The sequence below is a fragment of the Salmo trutta genome, chromosome 6 (genome assembly GCF_901001165.1).
Source record: "Salmo trutta chromosome 6, fSalTru1.1, whole genome shotgun sequence".
NCBI classification, from domain to species: Eukaryota; Metazoa; Chordata; class Actinopteri; order Salmoniformes; family Salmonidae; genus Salmo; species Salmo trutta.
The window spans coordinates 41,577,215-41,595,205 of NC_042962.1; the positions used below are offsets into that span (position 1 = coordinate 41,577,215).

Genomic DNA, 17,991 nt, shown 5'->3' on the forward strand with positions numbered 1-17,991 from the left:
GAGGGAGATGTCTGGGCTAACAGACCCATGGAGGGAGGGAGATGTCTGGGCTAACAGACCCATGGAGGGAGGGAGATGTCTGGGCTAACAGACCCATGGAGGGAGGGAGATGTCTGGGCTAACAGACCCATGGAGGGAGGGAGATGTCTGGGCTAACAGACCCATGGAGGGAGGGAGATGTCTGGGCTAACAGACCCATGGAGGGAGGGAGATGTCTGGGCTAACAGACCCATGGAGGGAGGGAGATGTCTGGGCTAACAGACCCATGGAGGGAGGGAGATATCTGGGCTAAGAGAGACAACATGACTGGGCTTTCACCGCCTGGCTCAGCCTGTCACTTCGTCTGGGAGGGAGGGAGGGAGGAGCGTGGGAGATGACCTCAGACTCTTATCTAGGTGTGTGGAGTAAGCACTAGTCTGTGAGAAGCAGAGATTGAGAAAATGTATTCATGGGCAAACTGTTGATTAGGCAGAAAGCTGTGGTCACATTCACAGTGCAGTGTTGTTTCATTGAGTATGCTTCATTGAGTGTGTTTAATTTTGAGCGTCTTGGATGTAACTGACAACACTTATGTGTTGTGCCTCCATAGAAACCAGCACGCTGGCTGACACAGCCACGCCGACTTTGTCTGGTCCAATGGAGAGTAGCACTGCCCAGCGGGCGGGCAGAGGTGAGTGTCTGTAAGCATGCTGTGTGGAAATGTTGCATATAGATACTTTATGTTTGTATAATATTATAGAATGTTTGATGATTGATGTCTCTCTCTCTCTCTCTCTCTCTCTGTGTGTCTTTCTCCGTCCCTCTCCCACCCTTTCTCTCCAGGAGCTAGCTCCTCCCCTCCGTCAATCGGTGGTGTGTGTGACTTTGAGCAGGGTCTGTGTGGCTGGACTCACGACCTCAGCGCCCCGCTCCATTGGTCCCTCCACAGCAGCTCCAAAGCCCCAGCCCAGGGCCCCAGCCTGGACCTCGCTCTGCCCCCCACCGGTGAGTCTCCCTGAGCATAGCACAGCTAGCTTCCCCCCATAAGTCAGGGTTGGCAATGGTGGTTCACAACGACCATGTTCAGAAGGCAAGAAAGAGGTTAGATAGCCACTTGGGCTCATTTAGCTTGATGTACAGTAAAGAACTTGTTTGGTGTTTGTAAACATGTGGATGTACAAAAACTCTGTTTGAGCCCCAGCCGAGGCTGATTTTGTGACTTATAAACACACACAACCACACAGACCTACACACACACACACACACACACACACGCACGCACTTATGACGTGTAACTCATCCACTCTGCTCTATGTGACTGCGCTACAACTCTGTGATGCTAGCGGGTTGTTCCGGGAGCGTTCTGGGCAGGAAAAAGAACCAGTAGCACTTATTAACTACAGAGGCAAGAGATTCCAGAGGAAAAACCAGGAAAACCATATTCCCAGCCGCGCATTCCTGCCCCTCGATTACCTTGCAGGCAAATCTCTGGCTCCCTAAGTAGCCTCCCATGTACTTAGAGCAATTATTAAGTTCCCTTTATACATGCCCCGCAGATCAAAAAAGAGTGAAGCTTTTGGCATATTAATTAAAGATATGAGCAGTTTGCGAGTTTTTCTTTTAGGTTTTCTTACACTGACCGTGCTATAAATGGCATCCTATTCCCTATATAGGGCACTACTCTTGACCAGGTCCCTATGAAGCCGGTCCTATGGGTCCTGGTCAAAAGTAGTGCACTATAATAGGGAATAGGGGGCCATTTGGGACTCCGCCAAATGGGGGTTAAAGGGATTGTTATCCTGACCTTGTTTTAAAATTCATTGGTTTTGCTATATTTCGAATGGGGCCCATGAAATATTTAACAAGCTGCAGCTGTGAAGAATTAAAGGGGGAGTTTCAGGACCTGCTCACGCTCAAAGGGGTTCGGAATCTCTGATGTCACCTGGGCTTTAGATCGGGGGATCCCTGGGTATGTAGGTCGAGGATTGTAGCCAAATCATCCAATCGGATCGCTCTGTTAGTGGTTAGCCTAAGAGAGAGGTTCTCTCTTTCTCTATCACTCGTTCTCCCTTTCTATCTCTCTCATTCTCCCTTTCTATCTCTCTCATTCTCCCTTTCTCTCTCTCACTGTCCCACACTCCCCCCCTCTTTCTCTCTCTCCCTCCCCCTCTCTCCCTCCCTCCCTTCCTTTGTCTCTCTCGTGACCCAGAAAACCCAGACCCAGTAACCTCTTGATCTCTCTCTCTCTAAAATGTAAAAACATAACAGCTGGAGAACTAGCCCCATAGCATATCAACGCGTGGTGCCCGCGGCGTCGATAATGAGGCCTGTGTTTGTAGATTGAGTTCATTTTTGTCTTCGCTCGCTGCAGGAGACTGCTGAGAAAATGGATTAATAATGCTGTTGCATCATATCACGTGAATGCGCCCCTCTCGATTATGAGCTGTCTGCTGAACAAGCTGCGGAACAATGGGGGGAGCTTTCAGAGACGCCGGGTTCACCCGAGGTGTAGGGAGAGGGGGGGCCTCTGCGAACGCATTAAGATCCGTTTGATAAAGTGGGGATGTTTTCTGTGTGGTGAAGACCCACACATACACACGCGCAGACGTACGGACGCATGCACGCACTCGCGCACACACTCATACACACATATACACACAGTCACACACACACACACACACACAATTGCATGCGCACGCACACACTCACACACAGACAGCGATAGACAGTGCTGTATGGTTCTGCATGGGAGGGCTCCTTACAAACACACACACACTGATGTGACACACACACTAGAGAGCAGAGGGGGGCTGTCATCGTGACAGACTATTAGGGTGGCTACACACACATGCACATACTGCACAGTATAATACACACTTGAATGTACTCAAGCTTTCTCTCCCTCTCACATACAATACAAACTTCAGTCGTCCCCCAGATTTAAGTTAGGTACAAATTGTAGAGTGTACATTTCCTTGATAAAGTGTTAAATTCATTACAAGTGAGTTATCTGCATTTACATCATGGATACTGATTGCTGTCCTTATACAGAGGGTCTAAACCTTTAATATAATCAAATAAATTATTTAGTTCCCTCCACGACAGCACATTCTTTTACGACGTACATGTAGCCACAGTAACCACCATAACTTGGACACAAAAGAGCCATGCTGAATTTTGTTTGCAATCAATCAAACATTTATTTTTCTATGAAAAAATAGTCAAGCTTGTGGTTCTACAGCTTCTTATGCTGTGATCCACACATCAAAGTCTCTGTGATGGACTGAGTCTTTTGGCTGTGACACTGACCCTCCATTTTTGGGAAAAATGACCCTTAAGAGTCTCTCACATTTACATCCTCCTCCTCTTGGGGTCAAACACCTGGAGAGTGCTGCTGATCCTCATGTCGCCACCACGTCTCTTAGTGAAGGCTGCTGATTGGCTGTTGGAGACTGCTGTCTGGCTAGTGGATAATTGTTTAGTGGTTGTCTGGCTCGATGGCCAAAATATAGCGGCATTCTGCTGGCTAGATGACCAAAATGTAGTGGCTGCTGAATGGCTGGGCCAGACTGTTGTCTTGGTAGTGGCTGCTGATTGGCTGGGCCAGACTGTTGTCTTGGTAGTGGCTGCTGATTGGCTGGGCCAGACTGTTGTCTTGGTAGTGGCTGCTGATTGGCTGGGCCAGACTGTTGCCTGGCCTTTAGCCGCTGATTGGCTGGGCCAGACTGTTGCCTGCCAAGTGGCTACTGATTGGCTGTTGTCTTTCACCTCCACAGCAACATCGACATCCATTGGCTCCACATCCTGATGACAATGCACTTGATTGTTGTTGTTGATCTGGGGCCCCTCTTTCCAGTCCATAAAAGTGTCCTGGTCTTGTCCATAGCTGGAGTTTAGCTGGAAGGTGGCAGGGGCTGAGTTGGGCTGGAACGGGCATGCAGGTTGGGTATTCAAAAATCCACTTTGCCGTTGTCCCTGCAACGAATCAATCAATAAATCCCATCGTACTTATAAAGCCCTTTTTACATCAACATTTGTCACAACGTTTTTTAGAGTAACCCGCCCTAGGCCCAGGGCTCTGGTCAAAAGTATTTCACCAGCTATATAGGGGATAAGTTGCCATTTCAGACTACTCACTATAATCTAGGCCAAACAAACCTGGTTCAGGTTCTGGTAGGTAGCCACTCCAGGCACGGGAGGTCCTCCAGTCATCTGTGTGATCAGCCATGAGGCGAGAAGGTCCATCCTCAACACTAACCAGATGAACTGGTCCAAAGGGAAGGGATGGAGGGGCCCAAACTGGCTCAGATATTGGAGATAGTCCATTATTGAAAGGACTTGGGAGTAATTATATATTTTTTAATTGTTCAGAGCAGATAGCAATGTGATAGGCAATGCTTTCAAGTGCCTAAATGATTTGGTTTACCTCTAGAACGTTGCTTCACAGGTGTTCTGATGACATCACAGATGCATCACAATCGAGGACTATGACATTGTGCACTGTTCTTAAGTTCTTCAAATTCTATTTCTATGGTCCAGCTTCAACTAAAAAGCAATGAAGGCCATTCCTTAATAAAAATGTGTTTTCTATGAAATAGATAAAATAAATGTTTTCTATGAAGCTGAGGGATGAAGCTGGAGAAATGAAATCACCAAACAATTTGTTGACGGAGCTATAGATGCAAGGACTGAAAGTCCATGGGGTCAAAATGATCATTTTAATCATATTTTGAAGATAGACATTGTTTTCAATTTACACCTGTTGCCTGAGTACAGGGGACATAACATAAACTATTTATATATATTACATAATTCCATGTCAGTTTGTAATATATAACGGTTTATACATGAACATTCAGCTGGAATATGGTGATGCTAATATCCATAACTTCATTGTACATAGTGCCTCTTGGACAATATTTGCGCACACACACGCACACACACACACACGCACACACACGCACACACACACACACACACACACACACACACACACACACACACACACACACACACACACACACACACACACACACACACACACACACACACAATGATTTTTATCTGTAGTTCCCTCACCTAACTGCTCTAACACACACTGCGATAAAGCACAGGTGATCTTGTCGGCAATGTGTTGATACTGGTCCGTAGCCCACTTAACTCTACACACACCCACACCCTGTCAGGTTCAATCCCACAAAGGATTCCAAAGTCCACATCCAATTTACTAACTAAACATCCTCTTCTATGAACAACTGTCTGTGTTGAACCCAATGCTATTATGTAATGGGTCTACCTGAATACCAATGGGAATGGCTCCCTTGGGTTGGCTGTGAATGCATCACCTTCCCTTAGTGCTTGACTCTCTCACTGACCCTATTCTTCTGTTAGGCGTGTTTTGGTATGTATCATATCCCTGTGCTATTGTAAGTCTGACCTTGTAGTTGTGGTATTGTGTGGTTTTATTCTTGTGTGTGCAGATGCGCACGTGTGTGTGTGTGTGTGTGTGTGTGTACACTCCCTCGTGTGTGTGCACGTGTGCCTATGTGTATGTATTTCCCATACATGTGTATACGTACTGTGTTCCCCTCACTGCAACATCTCAAGTCTCTAAACCCACCACTGCATTGTCTCCCTGCCCCACACAGACCTGAATAGCTACCTGTACATCGAAGCCAACCCCAAGACGGAGCGGCAGCGAGCCAGGATCCTAAGCCCCATGGTGGGACCCGACACGGGGCCTCTCTGCCTGCTTTTCTCCTACCAGCTGTGGGGAGAGGCCCAGGGCACCCTGCGCATCCTTCTCCGCGATGCCCATCACAAGGAGACCCTTCTCTGGGCACTCCGCGGCGACCAGGGCCCCGTTTGGAAGGAGGGTCGCACCATCCTGCCCCGATCCCCCAAAGAGTTCCAGGTATTCGGGCGTCAGCATGCTCCCCTCTCCCCTTCCATAAAAATTGTCTGTTGGCGTTAGCTGGAGAAGAGTTAGCTGGAGAAGAGTTAGCTGGAGAAGAGTTAGCTGGAGAAGAGTTAGCTGGAGAAGAGTTAGCTGGAGAAGAGTTAGCTGGAGAAGAGTTAGCTGGAGAAGAGTTAGCTGGAGAAGAGTTAGCTGGAGAAGAGTTAGCTGGAGAAGAGTTAGCTGGAGAAGAGTTAGCTGGAGAAGAGTTAGCTAATGAAGAGTGAGCTGGAGAAACAAGTAGAAGTATATTACTAGTGGTTATGTGTTGCAGTAGTCCATATTCATGATGTATCCCTGCATCTACATGTAGGTAATTTGCTTCTTCCTCCTCCTTCCCCTAATCTTCCTCCTCCTCCTTCCCTTACTCTTCCTCCTCCTCCTTCCCCTAATCTTCTTCCTCCTCCTTCCCTTACTCTTCCTCCTCCTCCTTCCCCTATTCTTCCTCCTTCCCTTACTCTTCCTCCTCCTCCTTCCCCTATTCTTCCTCCTTCCCTTACTCTTCCTCCTCCTCATTCCCCTATTCTTCCTCCTTCCCTTACTCTTCCTCCTCCTCCTTCCCCTATTCTTCCTCCTCCTCCTTCCCCTATTCTTCTTCCTTCCCTTACTCTTCCTCCTCCTCCTTCCCCTATTCTTCCTCCTCCTCCTTCCCCTATTCTTCCTCCTTCCCTTACTCTTCCTCCTCCTCCTTCCCTTACTCTTCCTCCTCCTCCTTCCCCTATTCTTCCTCCTCCTCCTTCCCTTACTCTTCCTCCTTCTCCTTCCCCTATTCTTCCTCCTCCTCCTTCCCTTACTCTTCCTCCTCCTCCTTCCCCTATTCTTCCTCCTTCCCTTACTCTTCCTCCTCCTCCTTCCCTTACTCTTCCTCCTCCTCCTTCCCCTACTCTTCCTCCTCCTCTCAGGTGGTTATGGAAGGCTTCTTTGACCACGGAACCAAGGGCCATATCATGATCGACAACATCCACATGAGTTCTGGTACACCTTTGGAGGAGTGCACACGTAAGTCTGCAGATTATACAAACATGTGTACACACACTCACTGCCACATATACATACATGTGTATACACACACCTGACCCTCCAGCACCCAGTTATTTTCCTCCGTCATCCCACCACCACACCACTCAACTTCTGTTCCCCCCTCTATCTCTCTCTCTCTCTCATTCCTTCTCTACCTCCGTCTCCTCCTCCTCCTCCTCTCCTCCCTTGGGGTCCCCGACCTGTCACTCCAGTTGTGCTTTAAACACCCCACACACACACACACACACACACACACACACACACACACACACACACACACACACACACACACACACACACACACCCCAAGTTCCCTCATCAGAATCTCGGGGATAGACTGACTGGTACTTCTGAAAGCTGGGGCGAAGAGATGAAAGGAGAGAGAATGAACGAAAGAGTGGAGTGTTATTCCTCTGCCAGAAAAAGAAAGGAAGAATAGAAAGTAGGCCAGAAACGCCCCGTGGGCCCCCGCGATGCTAATCTATGTTTCGTTAGATTTCTGCTTCTCCTCTCGTATCTGTAAACAGAGCTTTCCAGAGCCGTCAAAGCAATAGATCCGGCACAGGTGTGTGTGTGAGTGTGAGTGTGTGTGTGTGCTGGGCTTTTTAATCTAGCCAGAGCAGGGGGGTTTAGGAGTGGGTCTTAAACAGATCACAGACAGACCGTGGGTTCTGAGCCAAAAACCTGCCATCATCGAGTTTGACTTCATAGAGTTGGGCTGTGTGTGTGGGTGGGGTGGGGGGGTTAGTGCGTGTGTACGGTAGTGTGGTTGTGAGACGAAAGATGAAAACCCGTCCTCCCTCTGTCAACCGGTGTGGAAGTGCCTCTCCCCCTCTCTACCCATTTTCTCCTTCTTCCTCATTCCCAAGGCATGCTGGGAGTGCTCTTATCAACCAGCGCAGTCGAGTTTGTTCACAGCACATTGGTGTTACAGCCAAAAAGGCTCCACTTCCCAAGTCACCCCTCTCACAGGCCCCAATTCTTTTTGTTGCCATTCCAAGTCAATCAGACTGAACGTTGTGTGTGCAGTCAGCCAGCCAGACAGCAACCTTCCCCAGCTCAACTGGACTCCACAACTTTGAATGACTCAAACTTCACACAGTCCCCCTCCAAGTCTCCCAACTCACAATAACACACTCTTTGACATTGCATTCTACCCCAAGAACATACATACCTACAGGCTCTTTCATTCTATTTATTTTGAGTTGCAGTACTGAGAAAGTTGTCAATAGGCTGATATCAGTGCCAACAGAAATTGAATACAAATTAAATTTGTTTAAATGTTTTTGGCTTACTTTCCAAGCTATTGTTCAGGTTATAAAGTCTTGTTTCTCTCTTTCAGAACCCTTTGCTTCCTTCCCTCCCGACATGACAGGTGAGTTTGCGCCCCTTTAGCCGTGTAATGATGTCACTTCCTGTGCAAATGTTTCCGCTTCCTGCTCGCTGCACTGCACTGTACAGCTTTGGCTAATGGGAGCTTTGCTTGATGGCACCCATGTGACAAGCCCAGTCCAATCAAAAGAAATGGGTGTGCAAGAGCTGTGTTCGCCACTTGATTAATGCTGCCTTGGTGACAAACGATTCCCAAAATCATCATCATCAGCATCCAGACATCATCAAACGACATCAGAGCCCACTGAATCCAGCAGAATCCAGTTTATTGCAGAGAACTTCATACTATTGCTTTGACATCCATGGTTTTAAAATAACTGTCTGCCTCAATAGAAATATTGGGAGAGCTATAGGGGATTGATGTTATTGCTTGATATAGCGTTTTTGGCTGCTGATTCCAATAAGATAAGAGCTTGGGAATTTGTGTGTGTGATGTGTGCAATTTCTTCCTCCACCGTGACGCACGCAAACATACACACACAGACTCATACACACACACACACATGCACGCACGCACACCCACACAGACACACAAAAGCACACACACAAAAACTCACACATACACACTTCCTAGTGAAACGTAATCAAATAGAGTGACTCAGCTGCGACGCCGGTGTCTCTCTCATCCTCTCAGCTCTGTCTAATGAGCGTGTGCACAGTGCAGTGGCAGGCACACGCACCATTTCCCTCTGTAATTATGTGACATGGTCGAATACTCCGGGTGGCTTCAACTCTACACCGTACATGGAGTCTCTCAGCGATTTTTCTCTCTCTCTCCCTCTCTCTCGGGCCCTTAAACTGCTGGTTTTGGTCCATTTTCTTGCTTGGAAACTGTTGTCGGCGTATGATTTCACAGACCTGTATGAATAGGAAGACGTTGTTAGGGCGATTGCGCAAAGAATGTGAGAGGGGTTCATAGGATTGAAGTAGAGGAGCTGTGTTAGTAGAGGAGGGTCTCCACTGAGATACTTCTTGGCTTGAAGAGGAAAGAACTGACCAAGAGAGCAACAAAAACAAAGACTAGAACAGAACAGCAATGTGTCTTCCAAATAACTCCATTTGAACCTGCCAAACAAATTCCATCACTGTCTCCAAATTAAAGAGACAACAATCCAGAACATTCCTATGAAGGCTCCATGGGGTCTTAATGATTGGTCAGTGGAGCACTGGAATTTCCTGTACCAACAGGAAGTAGTGGCTCCTCATTGGGGGGAAAATAGATTTGACTTCATCAGCGCAGTCACGTAACATTGCATCAGTGACTTTTCAATTGAATGTACAAAAAGTCAACAACTTACACAGTTTGTGTCTTGATCCAACCCAGGTTTCAATCATAAATCAACCACAGGGCTTGAAACCTCTGTGGTTTCATTTCTTTCAAACCGAATTGATGTTTGTTGTCAAGTTAATTAGGTATCAATTCATATGGTTCGGATGTCTCTGTCCAGTGGGTCTCTCTGTGTGTGCGTGTGCCTGCGTGCGTCCGTTCTGTTACAAGCTAATTATCACACCCTTTGTTTCACACCCAAGTTATTACATGAGACCTTTATTCATTGGAGCATTGGATCAATTCAATCCCACAGACTCATTTAAAATCTGTAGCTATACTTCACTGCTCTTAGTGTGAAAATCACCTCTCTCACCATCGACTGCAACCCAAGCTTCAATCCTCAGATCAACAAAAAAAAAAAAACCCTGATGCATTTGATTTGTTTTAGCCATTATCTGTGATGAATAACTTTTTTTCCCCGTTTGAGCTGGCATGCTTGTGCATGCCCATGTGCTCGTACGCCTGCTGTTCATGTGATGGAAAGCCACAGGGGAGAAAAAACCCCCACAAAAACAAAGCAGTCCATTGGATGTGCTTAGCTTGCCTTCTCTCTACTCCCCCCCCCTGAGCCAACATATTCCTTATCTCTCCACCAGGGGGAGGTGTTCCTGGCGGGAGTGACCCCACAGTAGACACGTTGGCGCTGCCACTCATACCCACCCTCTGGTACTACCTCGTGGCCGCCGGGGGTGCCCTGATACTCCTCGCAGTGGCCATCTTGGTACGGGCGCTCTGTTGCCATCGACGAAGGCTGGCAGCGAAGAAGAGCCAGCTCTCTGTGGCCTACCACAGCCAATCCCAGTACTTTCAGTACTCCCAGTGCTCAGCCAGTAACCCGGTAACGGCCGCTCCAGGGACGGAGCCCGTGCTCACCGTGAGGCTAGACAACCACGGCCACCAAACATATGCCCTCTGCTGAAAGGAAGCGGTGGGGCTTACAGCTAAACACCTCCCCTTTTGATGGCATGGATCATGGATGATGCAACGGGGGACAAGGATCGGAGTGGTATTGACAGTGACATTTTCTGTTGGGTCCTGCTTTCATCAGCAGCGGATGTTGTTGTTCACAGACTAACTCTTCGAACACTATTTCTATCGTTTGAATCTGTCTACAGACTATGGATGTAGTTTTGCTCACTGTGTTTATGGGGGAGTCGGTCGTTGACATTTCACACCTCAAGCTGCGGTGATGTGATTCAGAGAGAGATGAAGCGATCTATGTGAGTGGCCCGTTTCAAACCCAGCCTTTACAGGACTATTGGTTCTAGTTCTGGTTCCTACTCCCCGGGGCTTCCTGAAATCACACCAGCACGGACACACTCAGTGTGGGCTAACCTCCCGGCCCGGTGTGGGTGTAGTAGTTCAGCCATGTAAAACCTCCAGCGCTGTCAGACCACAAACAGACAAGCGAGAGATACTGTCTTACTGACAGCTCCACTGGAACACTCTGAGAAGAGAGAAGAGCGAGAGGAGGGGGAATGTTAGAGTCAGAGACAATGGATGTGCCACAGGAGCGGCTTCATTATCAAGATAGCAGCCTGTCCTGAAGCGCTAAGATGTTAGTGTTACTATTACTGAAGGAGATGTTAAATATATACACTGTAACGATTATGTGTGTTTTGTTTATTATGAGTGGGCCGGGTTATTGGGTATTCCAGTGTAAGACTTAAAGCATGTTTGAATATGAAGTTGAGCATTTTTGTGTCACTCTTATTGACCTGAGGAATCAATCTCATTCACGCAGCTCAAGAATAATATTTTAGTAGTCCCACACCGGAAACCCTGCATCAAGCTTTTGATTGAATATGACCCCTCAGTCAGTCTGTGAGCAGAGTCCCTGTCTTTATAATATCATCATCATCATCATCATCATCATCAGTGATTAATGCTCATTCCCACATTGTTTGTGTTCTATCTTGGAAGGTCCTCAATGGCGTCACCCATGTGAAAACATGTGGCTGGTAAGCCCCACATCCAACTCTATGCAATACTCTCAAACAGCTGTAAGGCAACAACAACAAATCTGTTGGTTGTGCTCTTAGTTGAGAATGCACCAAAACATCATGGAAACCAGAGACAAACTACAAAACGATGCTTCCCTATAACTTAAGGTGGATGCTGGTGGGATGCATCCCTCATTAGAACACTGAGGGTATAAACAAAATGGCAAAGAATTTAATGGTATAACAACTGGTGGCCAAGAGAATTGGAAATATGTTTAAAATGGGACCAGGCCCAATTATGATAATAGTTAGCACATATTTAAGTTGGTTGGTTTGTTAGGGATTATGTAGAGCTCTGAGAATCAGATGGCCCTTAAAGGGGAGGTTCACCCAAATTACAAAACAGTGGCCATGTAAACAAAGCCTAAGCATGGTTTCTATAGACTGCTTTCAGGGGAAGATTTTTTTAATTAATTGTGTAGTTTGGGTGAACTATCCCTTTAATGATAAACAGTTATCTATCTCACCATTATTGTACATCCAGGGGTAGTTTAGTTCAATACCTGCCCATTTTTAACCCATTTAACCACCAAATATGTCAAAGGTGTTTTCCGATCTCAAAAGTAGTCTATGAGATGAGTCCACGTCCCATAGTTGTGTAGATCCAGCTATATGCCTCAACCCCGACTGAGTGGAAAAGATAAACACCAAATAAAATCAGCAAATGATGGTGCTTCCATTTCCAACCGGTGGCCTGGGATTGTGAACTTATCTCAACATAAGACCAATTCCCAGGTCTGAAAGCATCTGACAAACATAGAGTTTGGAATGAACTGTCCCTTTAAGTAGGACAACCGTGTTTGGGTTAGAGTGATGCCTCCACGGAATGAAATAGAGCGTTTCTATGGAAGCCACCATGTTATCTGGGGGGTTTTGAAGAAGGCTATAAGGACCATAGTCTTCCCATTGAGTTGGGTGAATGTGTGTGGCAATCAGGCTTTTTACTTTTCTCAGAGTGAAGAGGAGTTTTTTGGCATCCACTCACTATGTGCTTTTAAATCAACTGGGGGTTGGGCACCCCACTCTGTCCACCTCACCGTAGGTCCGCTCCAAGCTCTTAATATCTCTAATTAGGTAATGGAGCGATAACATTTATTTAGGCTGTAGTAAGCACTTTTCTCTTTTCCCATCTCCTGCACAACACAGACACAATCTCTCACGCAGACACACACGCCCACATGCAATCTCTCTCACACATGCACCCCTCCCCCGACACACACTGCACCCCCCCACACACACACACACACACACCAGCAGCCAACAGCAGTTGCCCCTGGAGACAATATTAATGATTCTCGTTGAGGGCTCCAGTTAAGGTGTTCCTGCCAAGCACTTACTCCCAACCTCTGTCCACATGCCAAGTGTTGCGCACACACCTCTCAAGATGAAAATCAACCTGAAGTTAAAGTGCCGTTTTCAAAAACGGCGTCGGGGTGGATTTTGGGGCGTTGAGCGGAGGGCTAGGCTTATGCACTCTTAAGGACCACTCTCAGTGCTGATGCTCATTGGTATCTCAGGATGATCACACCACATCACAATGCAGTGGGTGGAAGCCAGGAGGGAACTGTGTTTGATTATCTCTGTCTGTTTAGCGCTCAATGCATAATCTATTTGGATGATGATGATGATGATGGTAAAATTGTTTGCTGATACTTTACTTGGGCTTTGCACCTCTTTGTGAGCTATGTCGAAAGTGTGTTTGAAATAGTTAAATGAATGTGAATATAGTATGATCTGTGATAATAAAGTGATATTTTTCTACGTTGTGGTATGTGTCTGTATGCCATTGGACTTTAGCAGCCCCAACACATATTATAGTAATTCATTACTGTAATTAGTAATTACAGTGAAGGAAGATTTGACATAGACAGCTTACATTATTGCATGAAACCAAAATGTACTGTATGGATGGATGCTTGGCGTTGTACATACTTTGTGCAATTGTTCTGTTGTATCTTCTTCTCTCATAGATAAGAGACCAGAGTTTGGAGACAGCAGACTTTTTAATGGCAGGGACCAGATAGATGGAGGTAAGTGCTTCCATCAACTACAATGTATTTCATGTGTCCATTACTGCAATTAAGTTTTTCCAAATGTGAAAAAACACCTAGTTTCTAATAAGCATCTCTCTTTTTCTCTCCTTCTCTACTCCTTTCTCCCTCCCTCCCTCCCCTATCTCTTCTTTCTCTCCTCCCTCTCCCTCTCTTTTTGTCCTGTCGTCCAGGCTGGGCGTTCCCCGAGGAGTTGAGTACGGCTGCCCCGTCCTCCGAGCCACTGGAGACGCGCGTCTCCTCCTCAGCAGACAAGGACAACTCGTGGCTGTACACGCTGGACCCCATCCTGGTCACCATCATCGTTATGAGCTCCCTGGGTGTGCTGCTGGGCGCTGTGTGCGCCGGCATGCTGCTCTACTGCACGTGCTCCTACAGTGGCCTGTCATCGCGTAGTTCTACCACGCTGGAGAACTACAACTTTGAGCTGTATGACGGCCTCAAGCACAAGGTGAAGCTCAACCAGCAGCGCTGCTGCACCGAGGCATGAGGAGAAAGAGGAGAGAGAGGAGAGGGGTAGAGGAAAGGAGAGAGGCGGCCATTTTGAGGAGATTATCTTCTCCTTTGTTTTCTCTCCTTTGCTTGGAACGTGAATTTCCTTTCTGAGCTGAAGGACTACACCTGCCAGATGGAAGGACATTTTGGGGAAAATACACTTTTTAGACTGATCTTGAGACCCCTCCACCCTGCTTCAATCAAAGTGGTGCAGTCCAGGGTGGGGTTTTCTGAACCAAAACCAATGAGGGAAGGACTGGGTATTTCCCAAAGTGGTCCCTGTAGCGGACTGTTCCATTGCCAGGGGAGTTCAAATATCAACACATATCAATACCTACTATCCCCCCCTCCCCCCAAAATTGAGAATTCCATATAAATACATCATAGTTTTCTAGGTCTAGTTTTTAAACTGGAAAGATGTTATGCTAAACTCCTTGACACAGAAAACGCCTTAGGCAGGTGTTCATGCAGTGCTTAGATAGTATTTCTCTATCACGTGGACCCAGTGGCCTAGAACCTAGTGAAGTGAATTCTTTATGAAGTGTTTTTGTTGAGTTAGACTCTTGCGTCTCTGTAACACATCAGCCTCAGTTCTCCACCCCATTTTCTGACAGGTCCGGGGTATTTTTAGACTAATCACCGTCTTTGGTGTGTCTTTTTGTTATTTGTTCAATTCTTCTCTGTTTTCTTTCTGGTTTTGGCCCGTTGCCAGCCTGTGAATGCTGATAAAGAATGGGGGGAGAAGGGGAGGTTCTAATCATGTTCTCTTCTAAATGTGTTCTGTTTGAAGATAGAAAGCGAGGGAGTTTATTGTTAGATTTAGTTTCAGGCTGTTGTTGCCGGTGGGTTTGTATCGAAAAGACGGTCGTGTTTACAGTAAACTGTGGCTAGGTGAAGTAAAAGGTTAAGGTGAAGATGGTTTTGGTCAGTGCAACCTATGGATTGCTGGGAAATCCAGGCAGAGACTGAATAGCCGTCTACAAATGAGAACTGATGAAGAGAGAAGAAGAAAACAAAAATATGAATCAATGGAGCACAAAGTCCTAAATCAACCTCTCTGGGGACAATGTACTCTGTGTGTTGGATCAGGAACGAATCGACGATAAAACGCAAAGTGGGATACAAAAAAAAGAAAAGATATATATATATTCTAGATCATTACTTGACAGTGGACACACATCTGAGCTTTAAGTCAGTGATTGGTAGAGGAAACACCAATGGAAGGACACCATTTCCTCAGAGTGGACCAATGCGGTCTTGGTGTCATGGTTCTTCACTTGTGCTCTCCTCGTTTGATGTTTGTTGCTCTTTTTTCACACTTTGACTCCATTTTGCGTTGTCACGGTGAGGCTGGCGTGACAGGAAACAGGTTTATGGGGAGAGGTAAATCAGGAGATTTTACACACACATCTGCTCCCTCTGGACTCTCGAGCCTTGTGAACGAGGAGTGGGAAAGAGAACAGTAAATCTTTCCACTGTACCTCAGACTTCTCACTTACACACATGCATACACAGCGTGCACATGCTAGCACACACACACACACCGAAGAAAGAGTATCCTGGTCATTGTGATGCAATGATGGGCATGTATAGGGCTGTGTGCGTCTGGATGCGCTGAAGTGGACCCAGGCTTGTGCTGACCGAGAGGCCCAGGTTGTTGGGGGGGGTCGCTGGGCCGTGAGGTAGAGTCTATCCCCTTCTCCCCTTCTCCCCTCCACCCCCACCAACCCACATTCCCTCTCCTATCCCAGAGGCTCCCATCACTGGACCCCACTGACTCTCTTCCAAGTGCCTTGGAGCTTCTGTGATCCAGCTTGCCTTTGTAGCCCATATCAGATTACAGATACAGAACAGTAGCCCAATCTGTCTGGGCAGGAGGGGCTAAAACACACCTCCCTGGGCAAGAATGAGTCAAACTCACCCCTCTGGGCAAGAGAGGGGCTAAACCTCACAAGGACGACCCTGACACTGGTCAGACCTAATTGTTGCTTGGGGGCTTTGTACAGAAATGTTCTTTTTATGATTGTTATTAATATTGTTATTATGATTATTTAATAAAGGATTTATACCATACAGAGAATGTTGGTGGTCATCACTGGATGTGGTAATTTGTCTTGCTTTGTGTGAGTTTCAGATGGGTTTGTTAGTATGAGGACACTGAGGTAACCTCGGCTTATACACACCCGCACGCACACACAGTACATTGTATCGTCCATAGCCATGTACACACTTGTACACTCTAACAAACACCCTCACAGGCACATTTCTATTCACACACTGTACACCGTTTGTATTCATAAACTCTCTGTATAGGTCACACACACACAGGCTTTCAAACACAAACATGAAAACAGACATGCATACACACAGTGTCAGCCAGCCATAGTTTTCCTCTCATCTCTCCATGGCCTCCCATTAGCCCAGACCTCTAGTCGCCCTTGTTCAGGAGCTCCAACATCAAAGCTTTGAAGTGCCCAGCGTCTCTCTCTCTCTCTCACACACACACACACACACACACACACACAATAACACACAAAGCACACACACACATATGATTATTCTGCTTCCTCCATTTACATGGCTCCCCATCTCCTACACATGGTTTTGTTTGGCCATGTCAGCCCTCATACCTAAACAACACAACCAGAAGGTATGGCCTGTAACATATCCGTGATTTCAAGGATTTCTCTGGCTGGCATTGGTAAGAGGGAGGAAATGGATACAGTCATAATATGAATAGACTAGACTGTGTATTGAATTTAAAGGGAAGTTTTAATGAAATTACGTTAATTCGCTAAACTATCCCTTGAAGGGAGAAATTTGTCTCACAACAGACCAAAAAGGTAATTGTCTCATATCTTATCATATCCCTCGCAATGGATTGACAACATTCACTGTTAGCTACTTCCTGGGAACCGTGGCTCAGCTTTGAGTGGGCTCTTTACTGACGGTGTAATACCCACTGCTCCACAACCAGTGATTCAGAGCCTCGACACATGTTGTTACCCAGTCAAAGTGGGTGTGCGGCTGTTAGCACGCTCTGCGGGGCAACATAACAGCCCAATTATGGTCCCTAAACGCAACACCCGAACCAACAGAGGAGCACACCACCATCTGTTCGCTAGCGAGCAAGTGTGATTGATCCCAGCAGAAACGAGCACACCAGACACAAACCATGACCGAACCGTCAACAAGAAATTACCAAAGAAGCCTGATTGTCGTTGTTCTGTGCAGGGGGGGGGGGGGGGGGGGTCTCTGTTCTTAAGACTCAAATTATAAAAAAGAAAAATAATGTTTTGCCAAATGATGTTTTTTCCCTTTTGTCTTTGAGTTGGAAATGGAATACTCCACATGAGCTTTTTCCTTTCCTGACATCAGAGAGACGTCTCGCTTCTAACGTTGCACCCGGCCAGACCAGCCTTCAAAGCATCTGTAAACTGATAGGGCCAGATTAAGAGCGGCAGCGCCAGTAGTGGACGCACAGCTCATTACTCATTCTGTAATCACAGTGTCTGTGTGAGGGCTACAGTGGTTGCTCCACTAAAAGTTTTGCGACTATGCTGCGGGACTTTGTAGGTCCAATCATTTATTTGTATCTTGATTATATGTAGAGAGGAGAGTGTTGTGTGGTGTGATCGGGTGTTGCTGTATATTTTGTTGGTTGTATTTGTTGAATGTAGGTTAGTTGGTTTGAGTGGATCTTCTCTGTGACTGAATCGACAGATGAGAGATAGACCTATTGACAGTCTGGGCGAGTTGGATCTG

General features: G+C 46.7%; 1 protein-coding gene across 2 annotated transcripts in view; it reads left to right on the plus strand.

The window, feature by feature from the left end:
• LOC115195929 (neuropilin-2) overlaps nucleotides 1-16,301 on the plus strand; it is a 63,360-nt gene extending 47,059 nt beyond the window's left edge. The window contains exons 11-17 of one of the 2 annotated variants that reach the window (XM_029756284.1): nucleotides 590-670; nucleotides 823-984; nucleotides 5,628-5,893; nucleotides 6,838-6,934; nucleotides 8,298-8,330; nucleotides 13,651-13,710; nucleotides 13,905-16,301. In XM_029756284.1, coding sequence (XP_029612144.1) covers nucleotides 590-670; nucleotides 823-984; nucleotides 5,628-5,893; nucleotides 6,838-6,934; nucleotides 8,298-8,330; nucleotides 13,651-13,710; nucleotides 13,905-14,221 — 1,016 coding nt within the window. In that variant the 3' untranslated portion in view covers nucleotides 14,222-16,301. Of the gene's footprint in view, nucleotides 1-589; nucleotides 671-822; nucleotides 985-5,627; nucleotides 5,894-6,837; nucleotides 6,935-8,297; nucleotides 8,331-10,273; nucleotides 12,244-13,650; nucleotides 13,711-13,904 lie in introns of those variants that run through there. The other variant, XM_029756285.1, reaches the window with a different exon arrangement.
• Nucleotides 16,302-17,991: the final 1,690 nt, after the last annotated feature.